This window comes from Colletotrichum siamense, assembly GCF_013390195.1.
Source record: "Colletotrichum siamense strain Cg363 chromosome Unknown KSG_Cg363_contig06, whole genome shotgun sequence".
Classification (NCBI taxonomy): Eukaryota; Fungi; Ascomycota; class Sordariomycetes; order Glomerellales; family Glomerellaceae; genus Colletotrichum; species Colletotrichum siamense.
This window is the reverse complement of record NW_023501019.1, coordinates 3,853,816-3,868,955: the sequence shown is the minus strand read 5'-3', so window position 1 is coordinate 3,868,955 and position 15,140 is coordinate 3,853,816. Positions and strand designations below refer to the sequence as shown.

Sequence of the window (15,140 nt, the reverse complement as noted above, 5' to 3'; positions counted from 1 at the left end):
GGGCTACATGGCGTCTCGGATTCGAAATGCTATCAAAGAACTGGGAACAGCACGGCAAGTTGAAGCCGCTGCAGCCTTGGTGCGTTCGAACAAGATGAAGCTGCCACCTTTCTTTGGAGACAAATCTATGCACATGATCACATATTCCAACTGGACCAAGACCGACCTCTTCAATATTGACTTTTCCAGCGGTATTAAGGCGAAAGACTGCGGCAACGAACAACGTCGTGGAAGGCCGGTGTACATCCAAAACAACCAGGCGGGCTTCGGGCTACCCAACGCCTTTGTGATTATTGGTCGGGACTTAGGTGGCAATTATTGGCTATCCGGATACATGAGCCAAGGGCTGTGGGCCAAAATGGAAGCGGCGTTTGAGGCTTGGTGATGCGAGCCGAGGGCAGAATAGCGCGGCGCAGAACGTGGGCGGCTATCGGTCTATTGTGTTGGAGTTGGTTGTTCAGGGATGAATTATGTTCGATAATCTTAGGCTCTCACAACATATGCCTCTACTGAAACCTAGCTTAAGCTCACGTAATCGGAAGACACGGAGGCACCACCTCCGCTTAGTCATTATACATTTTTCACTGATGAAGCTTTCGCAGCGTCAGTTTGACTTGGTCCACAACCTGCCATCAACAAGCGGCCTCCGTGCCCTCCGATGAGCCAACTTTCTATCTATCATTCTGCTAGGACTCAGCATGTCGCCGAAACGAGCCTGCGACATCTGTTATCGACGAAAAGTAAGATATCCGACTTGTCGTATTTTCAAACAGTGCTGACTGGAAGTTGGATTGCAGATTCAGTGCTTGATACCTGAAGCAGGGGTTACCTGCGATTGGTGCCGACACCACGACTCTCAATGTACTTTCAACAGAGAAGCTCCGCGTAAATCCAAGCAGAACAGGTAAAATAAACCGGTTTACTGAGGAGATTCGCCTGTTTTCATAGCACTGATTCTTCAAACAGGCTTAAATTGACCGACGTCCATGATTTGTATCAGCGCATTCAACACCTGGAGTCGGCACTGGCACAGGCAAATGCGCAGCCGCTAGGGCGTGATGATGCGCTGAACTTCGTAACCCCCACAAGCTGCTCAGTAGAGACGCCGGCTTCTTCAGCGGCCTCAGCAGCAGCTGAACTCACGCCCGCATCTCATTCAGCCCGAGAAACAGAATTCCCAGGCTTGCGACAATCTTCAAGTTCTGTGACCTCTATCCCAGCTTCCGATTTTCCCTGCTTTGCCTCTCATATCGGGCCGAACTGGTTCTTCAGAGGCATACATGCTTTCTCTGAAGAGGGTCGCCAATGGATTTCTTCCAGAACGGGCCAGACCGTCGACTTGAGGAAGCTGCGACTGTTCACATCCAACTATGCGCCATCAACGAGTTTCTCTTCCGCGTTTCCCGGAGTATCAAGCTTGCCTGACAAACAAGTTCTGCGTGAGCTTGCGTCATCATTCTTAATGTCCCCTTTGTGGCTCTCATTCCCAGTAATTGATCGTTTCTCTTTCGACGAGACACTCGACATCGCATATGGCATGTCAGACGATAGGCCTAGTTCACCTACCCAGCTCGCGGCTTTGGCGTCTGTTTTGGGCATCTTGAGTCTAATGAGCCACTGCAAAGATTTGGGTAATGACTACCTCTCTGGTATTGACGCGAATGGTTGTGCCAACAAAGCTCGTCAGTTGTTGATAAGTCTCACCGGACATTACAGCGTAACAATACTTGAATGTTTACTGGCTTTAGTAAGTCTTCCTTGTTGCGCCTCTAGTTCTTAATTAATGACGAAGCTTACTGAAGACCATGTCAGTATACCCATTCGACGCTAGATGGCCACTGGCAAGAAGCTGGCTTCTATCTACCTCTCGCCTGCAGCACAGTGTCTGCCTTAGGGGGACACACCTATGCTTTGAACAATACACCAGACGATGGGACCACTCTATCTGCGAAGAAGAGACTTCACCTTCGGAATCTCTTCTGGATATGCTATATTGCAGACAAGGACTTGGCGCTGCGTACTGGAAGACCGCCCCTCTTGTCAGCTGTTTTCTGTGACTTGTCTATTCCAAAGGATTATGACCAACACTACGCCTACCTTCGATCCTTCGATGAGCCAGTAGACCGCCCGATTTCGGTTGGCAATGGGCCAGTTCCGCATTTCTCAGGCGATCTCGTCCTTAGTCAAACTAAAGAGAAGGTTTACAGGCTTTTGTACTCCCCGGCGGTCAGCGAAGCTAAGGACACGACTCTGCTTCTACATATCCGGGAATTAGATGAAGAGATTGAACGCTGGAGACTGTCGATACCGCTAGACTTTCGACCGGCATTATCAGCCTCTCCGCAAACCCTTCTCGCAACATCCCAAACAAACCCTCGGCAATACACCAAGTGTTTCGCCTTGCAATTGGAGTATCTCCATATGATGACTTTTGTACATACCACTGTAAGGAAGTACGACGCCGACGACAGCCAGATTGATGGTCCACTCGACCTACATAGCGTGATTCACTCGAGCTACGATCTGTCTCTTGAGGCTGGCCGATCTATGCTTCGGTGTCTGAGTCTATTTCTCTCAAATATGCCATCATGGAGTCTATGGTTCGTGAACCTGATCGTGTGACTTATAGCCTTGCTGACCAGAAATCCAGGTCGTGTATACACCACGCCACGAACGCTGCCATATCACTCTTCTTGGATATGGTCATACATCCGTACAGCCCAAACGGATCTCTTGATCTTGAGCTTCTCATCTCTGCCGCTAATACCATCAAGTCCCTCGCAAACAGGGTTCGGACTTCCGTTGAAGCTGACCGAGTTCAAGAAACGGGCGACTTTTTCATGTGGCTAATGTGGCTGGGGTCATGCGCAATAGCAAAAGCAAAGGAAGCACCTTTTAATCTAGCATCGTAGCTATGATTTATGGAAATATCAAGCCGCGCTTGTATCGCAATTTGACTGAAGACGATAAAGTCTACGCCCTGGACTCTAAGCTGTCTAGCCAATGTCTCGTGTACAAGTTTACCGATACATCCAAACTTGAAGTAAAATCACACAGTCCTCCAAAATGGTTCCAAGTGAACCAAAAAGCCACGGCAAACTCGTCAGGAGGTATTCCCTCTCTTGATTGTATGCGATCACACTGAGACCATACATCAAATTGCCCAGAATGGACAGAAAGAGGAAAAGAGGTGCCAGGCCTGGGAATATGTGAGCACATGTGTGGTGTCAGTAGCCCATAGCTTCGGGAGGTTTACCTGCACAGGACCTGCCCCTGTAGTTTTTGATGATTTGAGGCACCCGAGCACTTCATCAATTAGCGATGTCTTCAGGCATTGGCCTTGTTTAACATACCACAAATAGCAGAGGGCCCCGAAGTACCCCAGCACCGAACCAAACACTTCAATCGCCGACTTTGAGTCATCTGCCTTTGCGGTGAAAGCGTACAGACTATTCGTCAGAATGCCAGCTTTGTACAGCAAAGCCCAGCCTGCTACTCCGGCCAACTGCACCAAAACAATGCATACAACGCTGTAACGCCAATGGAAAATGCTCGCGTTCACGTCTCTTTCGCCGTCGTGACTTGCGGGGAATGCCTCAATGCCTGATGCCGAAGCGTGGTGGGGCGCCACGTCCCCTCTGTCGTCAATGTCGGTTGAAATAAGTGGCTGTCTTTCTTGACTCATCGTCGCAGTCTCTTGAACGCGTTTTCGACTCAAGTGGTTATAATACAAGCATTGGCAGATGAGTGTCGAATCAGAAACGCAAAGATAGGCGGATACGGCCAGACTTGCAGGTGCGATATGGTTGACGATACCTCCTGCATATTACCCAAGTATGTCAGATCTTGCTCGGGAGATGTCGGAAGGCTTGCCTACCGAGAAGATTCGACACGTCTCCCAGTAACCACACAAAGAGAAACGCCATGGATAAGCTGTCTGCACTCTGTCGCTGGTAGTTGGTGATGAGTTGGGGAAACTGGTGGAGCTCAGCACGCGGATCGGTGATGGTGGGAAGGAATCTGTCAGTCATTTACCAAGAGACATAGAAATGCAGCCATGCTAATACTGCCCAGTATCTCGGACGCATCTTTGCCGGTTATCTGACCTGGCGAGAGGCCCCAAAGTGGCGCGGAGGAGTCCATGATTGGAGATGGACGTGTAGATGAAAAGTTCAAGTTTCGGTACGGTGGCTGCATGACTCCGAGATAAGAGAGACAATCATCCGATCAAGAGGGGACCAATTGGGTTGACTTATCGATGACGCTCAACGATGAGCTGGCTGACTCATCAAAAGATGTCTCTACTGGCTCGCCAACTAAGAAAATCCCAGCTCATCTCTGTAACTATTTTAGGCTACGCCAGCGCCTCAGGTGAGCGAAACAAAGCTAGCTCTCTCAACCGCCCGTTGCAAACGCCCTTATATCCAAGCCACTTGCAACGAGTCGAACCCGACCGGAGTCGGTCACAAAACAAGCCAGCCTAGTGCCGTATGAAAGGACATGCGACCATGGTTTTTCCTATTTGCGGTACCATACGCGGGCCTTTCTACTGTGTCGCATCTTCCTCTGCAACTGCATCATTCCGTAAAGCAATGCCTCTGCCGTCGGAGGACATCCAGGCACATAGATATCAACAGGGACAATGCGATCAGCTCCTCGCACAACAGAGTAACTGTAATGATAATATCCTCCTCCATTGGCGCAGCTGCCCATACTGATGACCCATCTGGGCTCGGGCATTTGATCGTAGACCTGGCGAAATGCCGGCGCCATCTTGTTGGTCAACGTGCCGGCCACAATAAGGACATCCGCCTGCCGGGGTGAAGCTCGAAACATGTATCCGAATCGATCTTGATCGTATCGCGGGCCTGCAATATGCATCATTTCAACGGCGCAGCAGGCAAGGCCAAACGTCATAGGCCACATTGAGCCCTGGCGGCCCCAGTCGGCGATGATGTCGAGCGAAGTGCTGAAGCGAAGACCTTGGTCAGCTTGTAGTATCGGTAAAAGAAGGAAAGGGCAGTGACTGACACTAGATATTCGACAAGCGATTTGGGCTTCGCTTGTGAAGGGAGCGCGACTTCTCGCCGGCCTGCTCGCGTCGAGACGCTTGGCGGAGCGGAAGAATTGGTGACATGTCGGCCCAAGACTAATGGGAAATCGCCGGTTTTTATCAATTCCAATGGACGCATACGACGCAAAGAAAGAAATTTGGACATGTTTCACGGCTCTTGTTGGAAAGAGCGAAAACAAGTGAACAGAGAATTCAACATGGACGGAAGAGCTCACACGGGCGCTGGCTTACATTAAAGAGGTTGCCCATTTCAGAAGGGCCTGGGCCGGCAACACAGCGGTGCAAAAGAATCCCTGACGGCCCCAAACTCTTTATGATATTGATCAAACATATCTTGCCAGAATCATCGAAAACCTGATTGGCATGCCGGTCTCCGTCAATCTCCCGTCCCTCTGAGATGTCATCCGAGGATGGCCGTAAGACCCCGCGGGGTCCACTTCGGACTCGTCGCGAGAACGAAGTGGGGCTTTCCGAGGTTGGATGGCAGAGCTTGGGCTGCTGGGCGACTGAAGCACCCAGACCTGAAGTCTCGGCGGACTCATCCATCATTGACACATCAGCGCCGTAGACTTCGACTGATCAAATTCAGGACATTACTATCGGCCAGTATCATCTGCATGGTTATTGGTCGACTCTTGGTCCCAGCCCGGGGTTGAAACAAGTTGAACGGGCACTTCATCCGCAGCATCGTTGCCTCGGCTATGAACACATGGCTTTTAGTTGACTTCTGACATGGACGAACTACCTACACTGCGTCGCGGGCCCAAAAGGAGTCACCGGAAGGTCCGCACAGGATGTTCTACATGCAAAAGGAGGAAAGTCAAGGTAAGTAGCGGTGTCTTCTTAATCCCAACCTATCTGAGATTCAGCCCAACAGTGCGACGAAGAGCGACCGATATGCATTCAGTGTATCAAACAAAACGCAGACTGCGATATTACTTCCAAGTCGTCTAGTCACTTTCGCGAAACTGAGCCTCTAAACGGTCCCATACTCGCCCCCAGTCACGCACCAGACCTCAACATGCTGGACCTAGAGCTCATCTACCACTGGACCCTCTGGACCCACGACTCACTCACACTCAGCCCCCTACTTCGGACTTTCTGGCTCAGGAATACCACCAAGGCAGGCTTCCGCTGCGATTATGTCATGCGGAGCATTCTTGCTCTCTCGGCTGTTCACCTAGGTCATGTTAACCCCGTCAGAAGCGAAACGCTTGTTCGGTATGCCCTTACTCAGCACAACCTGGCTGCCGCAACTGTCAGGGAGTTGATACATCACCATGATGATTCAAAAGGAACGGAAACGGCGGAGAACCTATTCCTGTACTCCGTTCTTATCAACTTCTATGGTAAGCTGCGGTCATGGCTGGACTTGAGGACATTGCAGCTATCTCTAACATTCCTGTAGTCATCTCTCAGACCGATGACCCCCACGCCGCCTTCTTCGGTCGCACCGGAAAGACGGAAAACGACACTCCTGACTGGATGGCCTTCTTCAAAGGCTCTAGGAATCTCTCGCTGGTCTCGTCGTTACTCGTCAGCCACAGCCTCACCCATCCTCTCATTGAGCATATGGTGCAGATGTACTTCTACCGGGATCTCGTTGCTCACGGCCCTTACCTCAACTCGCTTCTTCAGCACATAAACACTGAGAAAGAAGGCTGTTCCAAGTCAGAGATTTCCACTTATTTGCATGCGGCTCAGGAACTAGAAGCCACTTTCGGGGTGCTATGCGAGTATCCCGAGACCCGAGAGATAATCCATGCCTTTCTCCTGATAAGTAATGTGTCAGACCACAGGGGAGACTTCGTTGCCTTGCTCCAACAGCCCGAACCATCACAAGAGGCCTTGGTGATCTTCACGTACTTCTGCATGATCCCACGACGACTTCCACCGCGCTGGTGGTCAGAGAGGTGGGTCAAGGGACTTGAAGATGGTGCTTTCAGCTTGCTTGACAATGAACATAAAAATTGGATCGTTGAGCCACCGCCTTGGGACAGCTGAATATGCGCCTACTGAAAGGTAGAATACAAATCATTGGAGGAAGCCATACCAACGGAATGAAATCAATTCATGGAAATTCTGTGAATTCTTTCTGTGTCTACGTCTACTAAGGTACCTAATCTCAAGTGCACTCATTTCGCCCGACTGTCAGCCACCAAAAGCTCCAACAGAGGCCCTTTCACAGCTTCCTCGCAGGGAACACTGAGTAGCTCACCGACCTTGACCGCGGCAGGCTTATCTGATGTTAGGATGGCGAAGATCGGGTCTTTCAAAGCAAACTCAATCTGGAAGTCCAACACCAGATCTCGGAATCGCTCCGTAAAGTCAACACGACTTATTCGAGGAGGTTGAGCGAATCGAATTATCATTTCGCTATTTCCAGAAGGAAACGCAGCGACCGGCACTTCCACCAGAAACCCAGCAGACAGGTGATCTTGAGCAGACAGGTTGACGCTTGCCTGGTCTGTCTCGGAGCCCCCGATCAACACCTTGACTCCAGACACGATTTTGCTCTCGAGAGCACCTATGAATCTGACTTTCCAGTCTCGACCGCCTGGCTTGTCGATGGTCAGTTGACCTGACTCTTGACTCCATTGAATGTTGATAGACCGCTCCAAACCCGTGCCGCTGTCTTCAGAGCAGTCATCCCTAGGGTCCTCGATAATCGTGAACATGCCATCTTGGCCGACAGCCACAAGGACTTCGAATGACTTAGGGTTCTTTCCGCCATTCATCGGGACTTTCGCAGCGTCTAAGGGAATGATGGAGCCTTCAGGTGCAAGCACAGGCATGTTCGTCAGAGTGCGCCACAGTTGGATCTCCCTGTCGCTATCATAGACGGTTCCGGTGAATATGTCGATGTATCGAGCTGCCGTTGGTGGGAGCCAGACCTTTACAGGCGCATGAAGCATTTTCGGGTTGGCTGGGTCGACGATGGGCGCCGCGACGAGTGATGGACCAAAAAAGTATTGATTGGGGTATGCATAGGCCTCTTTTCTCAGTGGAAATTTCCAGTAGAGAGGCTGAACGAGTGGCTCGTCATCTTCAGCGAACTTGGCGTTCAGTGTGTGGAGGTAGGGGATCAGCCTGTGACGGAGCTGCATAAAGCAAGTGATCACGCGCTCGGCGACTGGCCTATAGTTCCAGGGCTCCTTGGATCCCCATGGAGTATCGCAAGAGTGCAGGCGCATGATGGGTGAAAAGACGCCCAGCTGCACCCATCTGGCAACCAGCTCATCGTCTCGACAGCCATGCATGTGGCCACCAATATCGTGCGACCACCAACCGTAGCCGATGTTCGAAGCGGTAGCCGTGAACTCAGGCTGGAAGCGCAACGAGTCCCAAGTGACAACAGAATCTCCAGAGAATCCAATGGGGTACCTCTGGCTACCGGGGCCAGCATAGCGGGACAAAATCAGAGCTCGGTTATCTCCATCAGTTCGCTTCTGGTCAAGGAACTGGAAGTGGTTGAGAAGCCAGAGGGGGTCTAGACCAGGGATTTTGGAGTAGGGGCCTTGTTGCCAGTCAATCCACCAGAAATCGCAACCCTTTTTCTCCAAGCTGCGGTGAAGAATGTTGAAGAAGGCTTCCATGAATTTGGGGTCTGTGGGGTCGAAGAGAATTGGTGTCTTCTCAGATGTATCATGTCCGAGGAAGGCGGCCATCTCTTCGTACTGCTCCTCGTGATGTGCGATACCGACATGCGGGTGGTCGTTCAGCGTCATTTTGAGGTTCCGTTGATGCAGTGCATCGGCGAATGCCTTCGGGTCAAGGAAAAGCTCCTTGTTCCAGGTGTAGCCAGTCCAGCCCGAATGAGGCACCTCATTCTCATCAACCAAATGCCAGTCCATATCCATGACGGCAACGGACAACGGAATGCCCTTGTCGCGGAACTTGTCCATCAGTTCGATATATGAATCAGCCGTGTACTTGTGGAATCGGCTCCACCAGTTCCCAAGCGACCATCGAGGAAGTCGTGGAGTGCGTCCGGAGATGTCGAAGAAGGCCTTCATGGCGCCCTTGAAATCGCTTCCAAATGAAAATAGATATCCGTCCACGCGATCGCCCGGTCTCCTCGGGGCGACAAACCCTTCTCCGTCGAACACCATGCTGTTGCTATCGTCAATGACTGAGAAGCCCGCCCGAGAAAGAACTCCAGAGCCCATATCGCATCGGCCGTCAACACCGTCGAGAGTGCGTGCCGTCCCTCCAAGGTTGAAACCTGGCTCTGTTCCAAATCGCCATGTAGTCTCCCACATGGTTGTCTGATGTGTAACTTCAATGGTGAGGCCATTGGGGCTGAAGCGTTTCTTGTCGTACCAGACGTGGATAGTCGGCGTGACGATCTCGAGTCGGTGCTCTGTCTCTTTGATCAGAGGCTTGTGCTTTCGGGGGAAGCGTCGATTGATGGCAAACGTGGAAGCTCTATCTTCGAAAACGTTGTCTTCGGCCCATTCGTATCGAAGAACGAAGTCGTTGATGACTGTGAAGCGGTAATTTGGCCCGGTTGTGATCGCGTCGCTGTCCGCGACAGGGTCCGTCTCGAACTTAAACTGTGCCATTTCTACGGATGTTCAAGTCGTAGTCGAGCACCTCATGATCAGACGAATGTCGACAGAGGAATGTGCGGAAGTCATGATGGCTGTGATGAAAAAGACCTCGTTAAAAAACAGCGACTAGTTTGGGTCATTACTCTGTGCCATCCTCTAATGCCGTGGGAGACTCCGCCCTTCTCCGCAACGATCTGGAAATGTTCGCCGGGATTTCGCTTGAACTTTTCGCCAGAACTTTTCGCTTTCATCACCTTTATGATGCTCGCTGAGACCTTCTCCACAATGAGTTCAGGGGTAATAATGAGATTATTGACGGCAGACATGGCCTGTAGGAAAAACCTAGTAGGCTAGTAGCGACGGAGAATTGATGATAAATGTAAGGAGGACAGTGGGAGCAAAATGGGACTTGGTAGGGTACATCACAGACGCAAAGAAGGATGCATTGGGGATGGGAATCAAAAGCACGACCTCTGGTCCTGCACATTTTGTACTCTGATCGAAGAGCTCCCGATGCCTCGCTGTATGAATGATTGCTAACATGATTGTTTCTCCATGGTGGTTCACATTGCTAGACTCAGCCCGTTGCTGCCGGTAAATCGCTAAACATAATGCTGAGGGGATAATTGATTTTCCCCAAGAGTCCTTTCATTATCGTCATCGCCCGTAGCGACTTCTAGGTCTGCAAGCCCTATGGGCCGAACACTAGGCACTGGAAGCTGTACCTCGGCCATGAAAAGTTGGAGCTGCTTATGAAACAAAGATTCTTCGCCTCCTATGAGAATCAAGGCGCTCTGGAGTGCGTGTAGCGTGTCTCTCGCCCCAAGAAGCATGCCGGAGCCAGTGGGCCTGGGACCACCTGGAAGTCTCCTGTTGCAAGCCAGTAAGTCCACTAAGGAGTCAGCGATACGAAAGATCTTTAACTCCTATGTGTCACCGGAAATTGACGGTTAGCCGATACAAAAACAGAACATCGGGGTAAAACTAACCATTCCGTATCCATGAGTCTGGATCGTCTGTTTGGAGACAGACGAGAAAAGCTGTACGGTCTCGTGAGCAACTGAGGCGGGTCTAAGCATGCTCAGCATGGCGTCATCCATGTTACTTGACATCTGATAGTGTCGAAGAGCGTATTGCCACCATAGGATGTGAATCCAGTTCCAAGTGACCATGACGTTGACTCGCTGAATTTCAGGGAGTGTCGGTCCAATCGCTGAAACACTGCATTCAGCCATGGCCGACACCCCACGGTAGAGGTTGTCTTCGGTGCGTGGGTCCGATTTTGGGGTTAGCCTTTCTCTTGTCATCAGGAGGGTGTCATCGAGCAACGTAAAGAGCTGAGCAAGCATTTGAAATGATGGGTCCAGACCGCCTATTCCTGGTATGAGGCAGTCCAAAGACGGCCAATCTTGAATAGGTGAGAGGCAGGTCGGAAACCCATTCTGAACACAGAAAGTTCTGGAAGAGGAGTCAGCTATGTTGGCCTCGCCTAATTCTCTTTCAAGGGGGGGGTTGTAGCTGGATTTGGGGAGAATTCATACCGCTCAGTGACAAACACCAGCCAAAAGATCCGCAACATGAGCTCCCTCTGCTCATTTGGAAGTTGATTGAATGTTTCCGGACGGTGTAGGTTCTGCAAAGAAAGTTGGGCAATAGCTTCATGCAAATACATCGCCCCAGTTCGGATTCTTTCCGTGTTGGCAAAGTAGATGTGCAAGAAGAATGCGGTCAGCAGGGAGTCAATCGACTCGCTCTCCCGGTAACTGTGTTGATCACGCAAATGTTGCGCGTGACGGGCAAAGCTTTCAGCAATGTCGTTTAGGTCAGACTTGGACCCATTTTGCTTCGAAAATCGCAGTTGAGAAAGCCGAAGTTGCGCGATGACAGTGGCGCAGACCGCTCCAGCCAGTGCGTAGGCTTCGTAGTCATCGGGGGAGTTGCTGACGAGTCGGGATACTAAAGAGTCGATATCCACAATCGGCCAGACCCAGATCAGACAGTGCCGAAATTTGTTCAGGTACTTGACGTAAAGCCGAAGCGGCAATTTGGCATTGCCATGATCTTGAGTGCCCAGAGTTGATGGTTGTGGGCTATCCAGGAAACTGCTCTGTGGTCTTGAAAATTGTCTTTGGCCTTGTCGAACTTGCCTATCCTCGCCAGTTGAAAGAGGCGACTCCAAAGGTGTTTGTGGGGTTTTCGGGCTCTCGGTGCTTGATTGAAATTCTTGATCATTCCGAATCTGTTCCTGGTACTGCACTATTTTGTTGGAAGTACTCATCCGAGGTCCCTTCGGGCCTCTCTTGCGAGGAACTCGAAGGAACGTGCATTCCAAAGAGCGCTTCCGGCACTCGGTGCATGGGGGCCCTCCATTGCATCGTACTCTCCGCAAAGAGCACCCGTCGCAGGGGTTACTCACGCGTGTCTTTCGCTTTTCCATGGTTCGGTTGCTGGTGATCACCTGTCAGGATAGAAGATATTCTGACGAGACATTCAAGAGTGAATAGACGATAGTTGAAGACAGTTGCATGTCAAAGGGGATTTCAACCGAATAAATCAACCGAACTGCGGAGGTGGGGAAGCTGGGTTCGTGCGCTGATTTGCTGGCCGGTGAGACGCTGTTGACATTCTGCCCAGTTGTTAGACTGGAAGTCAATGGGGAGTTTCAACGAGAAATAATGCGACGGCATAGTTCCGACCTTTTCGCTTGAATTTGTCGCCTAAAATTCCCCAGACCTGCCCGCATATCCACATAGAACAAGGAGGCTAGAGCCATGCAGGCTAGTATGCCCGTGGCTTGTGTTGTTAGTCACCTGAATTTTTCCAGACGGACGGAACACCAAAGACACCAACAGCATCTTGGCAGTTGTCACTGACAAGTGCTTCCAAAGAAGATTCTATTCCCAAATTCTATTCTGACATATATATAGCATGCGTTCGGGAATGAAACGTTCAGAGGGTTCACCCAGATTTCCCCAGACTTCCCCAGTTTCTCCAGATTTCCTTCGACAGCCAACGCCATGAATCATTCCATCCAGGGCGACTCCAAGTCGGCAGACGCAGTTACTGATGCAAAAGCCTTGGAGAACCAGAAGTCAGACTGCCTGAGCAACATGGCCTATGTTTCTCAGGACGCCCAAGCGGCCACTGAAGATCAAAAGAGCATGTCTGTTTTCGAATCATTCAAGGCATACCCGAAGGCGGTGGGATTTTCGATGGTTCTTTCACTTTGCATTGTAATGGAAGCATACGACACTTCGTTGATCGGCAACTTTTACGGTCTCCCTCAATTCAACAGACGGTTCGGCGAACGATTGGCCAATGGCGACTACCAACTGACTTCGACTTGGCAGTCAGGATTGCAAAATGGCACTCAAGTTGGCCAGATGATTGGCCTTTTCTTCGGCGGCATTCTTGCGGAGCGGTTTGGTTACAAGAAGACGTTTCTTGGTGCTCTGATTCTCAACATTGCTTTCATCTTTCTTTTCTTCTTTGCGCAGAATATCGGATTCCTGCTGGCTGGAGGAATGCTGTGCGGTTTGCCTTGGGGGGCATTTCAGACTCTTACCACTACGTACGCTGCAGATGTAACACCAATGGCGCTACGACCGATGTCTGTAATCCCATCCTTTTCCATTTTTCTGTTTGATTCATAATCATCTGTCCTCTGTTTATAGCCCCAACATGAGATCACACAGCTAATCATTTGTCTACTTTAGCATGACCACGTACACCAACCTCTGTTGGGTTATCGGGCAATTCATTAGCACAGGAGTCCTTCGAGGTGTACTATCGCGAACTGATGACTGGGCTTGGCGTATTCCTTATGCCATTCAATGGGTCTTCCCCATTCCCATCATCGTTGGTGTTCTCTTCGCTCCAGAGAGTCCGACTTGGCTTGTTCGCAAAGGTCGCCTGACAGAGGCTCGGAAGGCACTGCGTCGCCTAGCCAACTCTTCCGTCTCTGATGCTCAACTAGACGTCAACATAGCCATGATCGCGCACACCAACGAGATGGAAAGACAAAATGAGGAAGGAACATCGTACATCGACTGCTTCAAAGGAACCAATCGGCGTCGCACCATGATTGCTTGCGGTACTTGGATAGGCCAAGTCGCCTCTGGTGTTTGGTTTGGAAGTAACGTCATTTACTTTCTCCAACAAGCCGGTTTCGACTCTGACAACTCCTTCAACTTCGGACTCGGTGCAAGCGCCATGGCTATCGTCGGAACCATTCTTTCTTGGTTTATGCTGCCCCACATTGGACGTCGCACACTCTACGTCGTTGGTCTCAGCATCCTATTTACCATTCTCGTTACCGTCGGCTGCATGGGCATTCCTGCCCCAACGGCAGGCTTGGGTTGGGCTTCTGGCGCTCTGCTGATGTTGTTCGTAATCACGTACGACATGACTGTTGGGCCGGTATGCTACTGTCTGGTGGCCGAAATCCCCTCGACACGTCTCCGCATCAAGACCGTTGCTCTCGCGCGAAACTCGTACCTCCTTGTCAGCATCGGCGCAAACTTTCTTAACCCGCCGATTCTCAACCCGAGCGCCTGGAACCTTCGCGGGAAAGGAGGCTTCATCTGGGCGGGCATTTGTTTCTGCGAACTGGTTTGGGCTTATTTCTACCTCCCCGAACCTATGGGACGTTCTCCCGCAGAGCTGGAGATGCTCTTTGAGCAAGATGTCAGCGCGCGCAAGTTCTCGTATACGAAGGTGCACGTGTTCTCCAATGTTATTTCAGAGAAGAGCGACGCCACTGTGGATATGGTTGAACATCGATAAATGATGGGCACCCTTAGTTTGAGTCCTGGCTGGTCATCCCATGACATGGCGTAGACACAATCCAAATTAACGATTAGGTACATTAAGCTTCTTTGCCGATGGAGATTCGATCCTTTTCCGTCACAAATTTCATCTAGACATTTCCGTTTACCCATATGCACTGCACATCGGATATGTCCACAGGCGATGCCAATGCTGCCGTCTTCGCGACTTGCCATATCGGGCCCTGACCCGCCCATAAACCCACCACTTAGATGTCGATGCGTCCTGCCCTCTTCTGCAAGGTATGGGAAAACTGGATATCTTCTCGCATTTCAGTTCTGCAACCTCGTATTGTGTCAAAAGTTGATGTAATTCTCGGCACGGTCTCTGGCCATTTTCCACATTGCCAACGTTGTATGAGGGGTTGACGCTCCGTTGCTGCCGATCGCGGCACAACATCAACCCGGTCGTGATTGCACATCATCGTTGGAATCACCCGAAGTTCACAACAGCTCTTTGCAGTGTTAGGTAGTCGTGGCCCAGCTAGAAGACAATAAGTATAAATGCAGAGGCTGCCTCCGCCAATCGTGGGTTGCGCAGATGTTGCAATTTCAATTCGCATTCTCTTCTATTCATCCAAACGCAAAGTCACTTCCCACATACCGCTCACCAACATGAAGTTCGTCTCTCTACTTGCAGCTCTGGGCTTCGTCTCGTCTTTTGCTGCCGCTGCTCCTGCTACCACT

General features: G+C 50.8%; 6 protein-coding genes across 6 annotated transcripts; 3 read left to right on the top strand and 3 right to left on the bottom strand.

Annotated features, from left to right (window-relative positions):
* Positions 1-698: 698 nt before the first annotated feature.
* CGCS363_v010015 (putative transcriptional regulatory protein) lies at positions 699-2,912 on the top strand (the record flags this gene model as incomplete). Its single annotated transcript, XM_036641864.1, has 5 exons — positions 699-740; positions 798-904; positions 967-1,690; positions 1,813-2,600; positions 2,651-2,912. The coding sequence occupies 5 exons, from the start codon at positions 699-701 to the stop codon at positions 2,910-2,912; spliced, it is 1,923 nt and encodes a 640-aa protein (XP_036493330.1).
* Positions 2,913-3,020: 108 nt separating this feature from the next.
* CGCS363_v010014 (putative vacuolar amino acid transporter YPQ3) lies at positions 3,021-4,143 on the bottom strand (the record flags this gene model as incomplete). The annotated part of the gene is made up of 5 exons (XM_036641863.1): positions 3,021-3,199; positions 3,257-3,306; positions 3,354-3,819; positions 3,878-3,977; positions 4,036-4,143. 5 exons carry the CDS (start codon positions 4,141-4,143, stop codon positions 3,021-3,023), a joined length of 903 nt encoding a protein of 300 aa, XP_036493329.1.
* A 375-nt stretch (positions 4,144-4,518) lies between these two features.
* Positions 4,519-5,219, bottom strand: CGCS363_v010013 (NADH-ubiquinone oxidoreductase 19.3 kDa subunit; the record flags this gene model as incomplete). Its single annotated transcript, XM_036641862.1, has 2 exons — positions 4,519-4,969; positions 5,032-5,219. 2 exons carry the CDS (start codon positions 5,217-5,219, stop codon positions 4,519-4,521), a joined length of 639 nt encoding a protein of 212 aa, XP_036493016.1.
* Positions 5,220-6,095: 876 nt separating this feature from the next.
* Positions 6,096-7,078, top strand: CGCS363_v010012 (uncharacterized protein; the record flags this gene model as incomplete). The annotated part of the gene is made up of 2 exons (XM_036641861.1): positions 6,096-6,423; positions 6,483-7,078. The coding sequence occupies 2 exons, from the start codon at positions 6,096-6,098 to the stop codon at positions 7,076-7,078; spliced, it is 924 nt and encodes a 307-aa protein (XP_036493335.1).
* Positions 7,079-7,209: 131 nt separating this feature from the next.
* On the bottom strand, positions 7,210-9,639 carry xylS (Alpha-xylosidase; the record flags this gene model as incomplete). The annotated part of the gene is made up of 1 exon (XM_036641860.1): positions 7,210-9,639. One exon carries the CDS (start codon positions 9,637-9,639, stop codon positions 7,210-7,212), a length of 2,430 nt encoding a protein of 809 aa, XP_036493334.1.
* Positions 9,640-12,644: 3,005 nt separating this feature from the next.
* CGCS363_v010010 (Maltose permease MAL31) lies at positions 12,645-14,412 on the top strand (the record flags this gene model as incomplete). Its single annotated transcript, XM_036641859.1, has 2 exons — positions 12,645-13,198; positions 13,344-14,412. 2 exons carry the CDS (start codon positions 12,645-12,647, stop codon positions 14,410-14,412), a joined length of 1,623 nt encoding a protein of 540 aa, XP_036493333.1.
* Positions 14,413-15,140: the final 728 nt, after the last annotated feature.